Below are 6869 nucleotides of genomic sequence, written 5' to 3' on the forward strand. Positions count from 1 at the left end.
CACTGTAACTCATTATCTTTTATTCAGACATCTACGTGAAAAAGCTAAAAGATGATCATTTACATTTTGTAAATGATGGGTGCCTCAGTGAGGAAAACTTGCTTCAAGTGATAAATGAACTTCGAAACCACAATCCGCCGGTACTTAATAGGCCCGAGGCCGACAAGGTACAAAACTTTAATTAACTGATGATCCTGTCTTACTAGTGAATTTCCTTGGTGCTGGTCACAGAAAGTCAGGGGGTGCAATGTTCATAAAGCGAGGAACATTATACCTAAGTGCAAGGAGCAATTCCCCCCATCCTGCTCGGTAATCCCACCTCTCCGCTCTTGGCCCGATGCTCACTAAGGCCAAATTGCCTTGCACTGGTTGTGAGCCAGGGACTGAAAGAAAGCAAGCGTGCAGTAAGCACTTTAAAGAATAGCTAGTTCCCATGTCTCGGCCTGAAAAGAGGCATTTATGCCTTTATAGGAGCAGGAGTGGGTGGACAGCAACAGCTTTCCTGGCACTGAACCCAGGAGCCATGTGTTTGTTATTTAAAGCACAGTGCAAATACAGTATAAGTGCACTATACATTTTAAACAATAAAGATAGACGGCTAGATTTTCTGGCCCCCTCCGGCTATGTTCTCGCCGGATCTAGGGCAGACGGTGTCGGGAAATTTTCTACCCCACATACCTTCCCCCAATTCCAAGTGGGCTTGCAGATGAGGGAAATACACCCTCTGACTGCAGTAAGGGCCTGTGCTATGGCTGTCTAAGTATCGCCATGTACAAGCCCCAGAAGAAAGAAAAATATTGGTGGTGGGGGCGGGGAACAGAATGTTTCCAATTTCATCTGAGATTGCTAGAACCCCATACAGTAGTAGGACTCTGGGAGGCCTGCCAGGATTATTTTCCACCTCACTTCTGATGGGACCTGGGAGCAGTGTTCCCTTTAATGTTTTTCTCGGTGTGCGGCCCCTTTAACAGCTGCTCGGACCATTCAAATTTCCGTGCATGAGCGCTTCTTCCATTCTAAAGCCGGTGAGCCGGCTGCGCGGGACCTCCAGACCGCTGCACAGCCGCACAGCTTAAAGGGAACATTGCCCGCTTGTAAAATGCATGATAGAGTTAGAAACATAGAAACATAGAAAAATAGGAGCAGGAGTAGGCCATTCGGCCCTTCGAGCCTGCTCCGCCATTCTACACGATCATGGCTGATCCTCTATCTCAATACCATATTCCCGCTCTCTCCCCATACCCCTTGATGCCTTTTGTGTCTAGAAATCTATCTAGCTCCTTCTTAAGTATATTCAGTGACTTGGCCTCCACAGCCTTCTGTGGTAGAGAATTCCACAGGCTCACCACCCTCTGAGTGAAGAAAATTCATCCTCATCTAAGTCCTGAGAAATCACTGTTGGAAAAGTTCAGAGAGCGGGGGGAGGGGGGGGAGGAAATTAATGAAGGCTTATGACCTTCATTCTCCTGCAGCCCACCCACCAAAAATCTGCTAGGCCTCAGACTCCCCAGTACTACCACATCTCACGCCCCTCACCAGTTCCAGAACCTACCCAGTTCTAGACCCTACTCTTTATGCCCCCAAAATCCAATCCTCACAGACTTCACTATTCAATCGTCCAGCACTCTGTGACCACACCTCCCCCACTCCCAGATCCCAAGGCACCTCTACAAGTGATCTCACCGAGGGTGCATAGGCCAATAGGCAAAGTTAAATTCAGTTAACTCAGCACAGATGGGACATGAATTTGGGACTTTCCTGATCTGTATGACTCCGGTTCGCACAGGATAAACCAGCTGATCCACTGGGAATGTTTCCATTTACAAGTATCCAAATATTTTGAGTATAAATATTTCCATCAGTAGCACAGTGTAAAAACAATAAATCAGGTTTTCCTGTTTATGAATTCCTGGCCCATTTCCTTTTCTTTCCACTTGTGCCTCACATTCTTGGTGACCACAAAAAATGTTGGCTTTCATGTGTGAGTGTAACGTAAGCAGACTAGTGTTTTTGTGCTTTCAGATCTCTCTTCAGTAAAGATGAGATTGTCCAATAAAAACCATGCTGTAAACCAATGTTTTCTACTATGTGGGTCCTGTCTTTCTGCCATTGCAGTTTGATACAGAGTTTGGTTAAAGTAAAGTGCTCTTTGTGGGTAACGTGCCAATATGGCCACATTTATTGACATCAAATGCAGCTGACTCACCATGGCAGGTCGGCAAAATAAGCCAGATTTATAAAGAAATAAATGTCGTGTGATATTGCATTGGATTAACAAGAATGATATTCCCTTTAGTGACAGAGTAAAGTCCTTTCTGGTTAATTAGGAACTTTATCAAAATACTTGATTGGCTTAATTGATCCGGTCACTAAACCAACATTATGCCTCACATTACAGAGCTGCTGAGTGGAAAATAAAAAAAATGTTCAAACTATATAGTACAAAATGCACTTACCAGCATGCTTAACAGGACGAGGAAATGATTGAGCAGCTTTGCTGTTTTTTTGATGGTGTGTGTGAGGAAAAAGCGATTTACAGAATGATATTGTGAAACACCCTTGTATTTATTGGGAATAAGATAGATTCTTGTTTGACCTGGCTCAGCAATCAGTGGAATCAGCACTGGGAGATGGCTCAACGTGAGGGATCACTGAGCGTTATATGTACCCGGCAATAATAGGTGAGTTTTCACCTGCATTTCCTCCCTCACAATAAGTTTTTAAATTTAGGGAGGTCCTAGACAGACACCAGGCACTGATGGACTTTACTTTGCACTTAGAGGTTTTAGGGTTGTTTTATGTAGCGGAAAACAAAGAGTATATTTCACAAAATAAAAAAAAACGTGGTGCCTTATCTCTGGCAATTATTGTTTGTTTTCCTGCTGTTCCATATGTCTGTAATTGTTGTATCTTTTTTGTTCCACAGTTTTTAAATGATGCTCATGACTTGTACCTTCGGGTTACAGACCTCCTAAACGGATTGGTGAATAAGGGAGAAGAAGCTTGTGGTTTCTTCTATGCTGCCTACAAGAAACTCAATCCTCTGGGATACATGGCATTACCAAGTACTAAAAAAGAGGTAATCTTTTTACAAACTAAAATATGAAAACTGAGATTATGGAAACCTCCCAACAGTCCAATTTTCTAGATCGGTTCAGGAGAAGTTATTTAAGATCCAGATAAAATAACGAGGCATTCCATTGCCAGGGAAGCTAATATTTTAACAAGAAAATGAATACCTGTCTCCCACTGCTTGACATTGGCAATATAGCGAATTAATTAGAGACGCAGGGGGCGATCTTCGACTTTCGCCCGCAATTGGTGCGAAATTGGCGGACCGGTCGTGCTTGCCTGTTCTTGCCGTTGTGAAGCCCAAGCTATTTTGACGCCCGGGCCTCATTTAATTGCTGCCTGTGGGCTGCGAGAGCCGGATGGGCGCCCAGTGCGGCTCGCCACCTTTTGAGAGGGTGCCAAATCTCACTCCTGCTTCTCCTGATCCCACCAGAAAAAAAACCTCCTAGTTTCCTGGACTGTTTTCTGAGCGGCCTGCTGTGGTCCCTTTCAGAACCATTGGTCAAGCTGCTCAACATCTAATACAAATGGGTGGAGTGTGTATGGGGTATGGTCCGTCCATTTGTACCTGAAAATTGCAATTGGGGTCGTACAATGGTGTAGGACTATTGTTTGCATATTTAAGCAGCCCGTTTCAGGCACGTGGGTTGCTCGTCCATTTACAGGACAGGCTGAAAATTTGTATTTGGAAAGGATTTGGGAGACTGGTATTTGAAAATTGCCCCCTTAGTAACTGATTTTTAGTTAAGAGAACTAATGAATAACTAGAAATTGAACAGTGTTTTTAATTGATGCATTCTACTGCAAGATAATCACTCACTGCTGTGGTAGTGGCAGATCTCAACAACCTGGTTATTGTGCAGTGATTTGTAGTGTCGACGTCTCTGTTTTCTTACCAGGAAATGCAATGTCGTCTGTCTTTTTACAGCTTCAGAACTAGAAGACTGATTTCTCCAAGAAGACTCGGTTTTGTATTATTAAGAGTTATACAAGTGTTGACAGCAGCATTATGTTATATTTACTGATTGTTGCCGGTTACCATTGAAAATCTATGTATATAATCCCTTAAATAATTTAGGGATTTCAGCAACTTCCTTTTACTTAGCAATTTTTTACTGCCTCGTGACAATTAAAATGACTATAAAATGAATCCTCATTTCTAATTCATTGGCAGAAGCAACTGACTTACGTTGTTATTATGAGTTGTAAAAAGTCCCCAGATCTTTCTCAAGCTGTCATGTTATCTGTCCCAACAACTCTCCTGTTTGCAAAAATCGGGCAGTTACTTGAACCATATTTATTTGATAGATGATTAGCGTTCTATATGTTTATATGTACCTTTGCATGAAAAGTTGTGATTGCATTGAAATTTATGTATCTCAGGAACCAGAAATATTAGCCTATCAAATGCTTAAACCCAGGAACTGTTACTAGAGGTTCTATTGCTAGGGCTTTGTGACAGAAAACCTTATCTAGACTCAGCGAAAGGACCTCCTTCACTGCCGTTGGTTTTCCCAACACACCTAGTTACATGGCATTGCTAGAGAACTGTTCGCTCCATCACATTATTAATAACGTGATTTCATAGAAATAATCCAATGGGGCAGAAATTCGGGTCGGGGGCTTGCCGCGCGTGCAAGTCCCCGATCTGCACTTACCCGACGCGCCGGCCGTTGAGCTTCAGGGACGCCTGGAATTGCTGTTTTAAAATGTTGACTCCTGGGCAGCGTCTGACGTCACGCCGCCCAGGAGTGCAGCCAGCGCGAAGCCTGGAGCGCGCAGTGCAAGTGAGACACGCCCCTTGAGGTCTCATTTTTAAAGGACACGCCCCCAATGTTTCTCACAAGCTGCAAAGCATTTTTACATGTAGAGCAGCATTTTAAATAGGTTTTTTGTATTTTTAAGAAGATTTTGGTAACTTTTATAAACTTTTTTAAATGTTTACATTATTTTGAAGAATCTGAAGTAGTTTTAAACAGAATTAAAGCAATTTAAAGACTTTTAAAAGCCCTGAGAATTTTTTTCATTCCATTTATTTATTTAGCAACGTCGTCGTCATACGTGTCTTCACACTGTTCCCTTTGGGGAACTGTATGAAGTGGTGGAAGGATTTATGGCCGTGATTAACGCTCCTTCCGTGACTGTAACCATCTTTATACCAGCCATTAGGGTGGTTAGTCCTATGGCGGGAGGGTTTTACGGGCTCCCACAAGCTATACGAGGAGGGGGGGCCACCCACACCCACGGACGCAAATATCCCACTGGATGTCAACCCAGAATTTAGAGCCGGAGCTCCGACTCCACTTGCCGGGACTGTCTGGAGCGGGATTCGAAACCCTACCCCGTCTGGCCCAGCGGCGGGGATCCTACCGCTACGCCAAAGGCCCACTCCGATTAGCAACGTGAAATGGCTGGAATGAGCACAATTCACGGCATTAAAAGAACTCACAATTGAACTGATGATGACCTCAGCAATCTCCTCAACGAGGTGGAGGCGCAGCGCCTGCTTATCATTGGTAATGAGAAGTCCAAGGCGCCGCAAAAAGGACAGATGATAGCTTGGTCTTTCAAGTGGCAGCATAGGGCTCCAGTCACGGGGAGGGAAAAGGCGCAGGAAACGTATGGGTGTCACCTTTTGCGCGGAGTGGGCCTTTTGCGTAGCGGTAAGCATCCCCGCCGCTGGGCCAGAAGGAGTAGGGTTTCGAACCCCGCTCCAGACAGTCCCGGCAAGTGGAGTCGGAGCTCCAACTATAAATTCTGGGTGGACATCCAGCGGGATACTTGCGTCCGCGGGTGTGGGTGGCCGCCCCTCAGATGAGTTGTGGGAGCCCGTAAAACCCTCACGCCATAGGACTAACCACCCTAATGGCTGGTATGAAGGTGGTTATGGTCACGGAACGAGCGTTAACGTGGCCAGATATCCTTCCACCACTTCATACAGTTCCCAAAAGGGAACAGTGTGAGGATACGTACGACGACGACCTCTTGCGCAATGCACCTCCTTGGACCCTCAGTCGCAGATGCGAGGGGGCAAATCGTGCAATTGTTAAATTTTTCATTTTATTGACATGTAAAATGTTGGCCCAGTAATTCCGTTCCAAACGCGTGAGTACGGTCGGGGTACTCACGCGTCTGGCCGGAGGAAATGACGGTTTTCAGCATGCACAGCGCATGCGGGGAAAACCGGCATTTCCTGTTCTCTGAACGAAGGGGTTCAGAGGCAGAACGCGTGCGACTGCACAGGCAGCGCGTGCGCAGTAAAATTCGCCGGTTTCATTCATGCTTTCAGTGAGGTTAAGTCCTTACAACTTACACATGAAAAAAGCATGAGTACAGTTGCTCCAGAGGCTGCGGAGGAAGATATATTTTATCGTGGAGCTTCTGAAAGGCAATATTTTTGTTTGGGAAAGGGAGGAAAGTTATTTTAAGAAATGCTGAGGTAAGTTTTAAAGTTTATTTTTGTTTTTTAAAACAGGTTTTCAGTACTGTAGGTAGAAGGAGCAATTGTGGCTATGTGAATTGAATTTGCTGTGTTTATTAAATGTGAAAATGACTCCAACATTTTTAAAGAAAGAAACTTTTCATCAGTAGTATATTCTTTTAAGTAATTATGTATGTATGTCTGTATATATTCCTTTGCGTATATGTATGTATATATTCCTTTACTTATGTGTATGAATGTATGTATTTAATTATGACTTTCAGAGAAAGTAACTTATTGGAAAATCATAATTAAATACATACATTCATACACATAAGTAAAGGAATATATACGGACATACATACATAATTACTTA

At 43.9% G+C, this 6869-nt stretch overlaps 1 protein-coding gene across 2 annotated transcripts in view; it reads left to right on the forward strand.

Moving 5' to 3' along the window:
* The window catches only part of LOC147111117 (uncharacterized), a 28470-nt gene extending 23249 nt beyond the window's left edge, over nt 1-5221 (forward strand). The window contains exons 5-7 of one of the 2 annotated variants that reach the window (XM_086002292.1): nt 28-167; nt 2927-3079; nt 4001-5221. In XM_086002292.1, coding sequence (XP_085858418.1) covers nt 28-167; nt 2927-3079; nt 4001-4012 — 305 coding nt within the window. In that variant the 3' untranslated portion in view covers nt 4013-5221. Of the gene's footprint in view, nt 1-27; nt 168-2926; nt 3107-4000 lie in introns of those variants that run through there. The other variant, XM_086002291.1, reaches the window with a different exon arrangement.
* The last annotated feature ends 1648 nt before the right edge of the window (nt 5222-6869 follow it).

This window comes from Somniosus microcephalus, chromosome 11, assembly GCF_052327205.1.
Source record: "Somniosus microcephalus isolate GS21.2 chromosome 11, FLI_Smic_1.0, whole genome shotgun sequence".
Classification (NCBI taxonomy): Eukaryota; Metazoa; Chordata; class Chondrichthyes; order Squaliformes; family Somniosidae; genus Somniosus; species Somniosus microcephalus.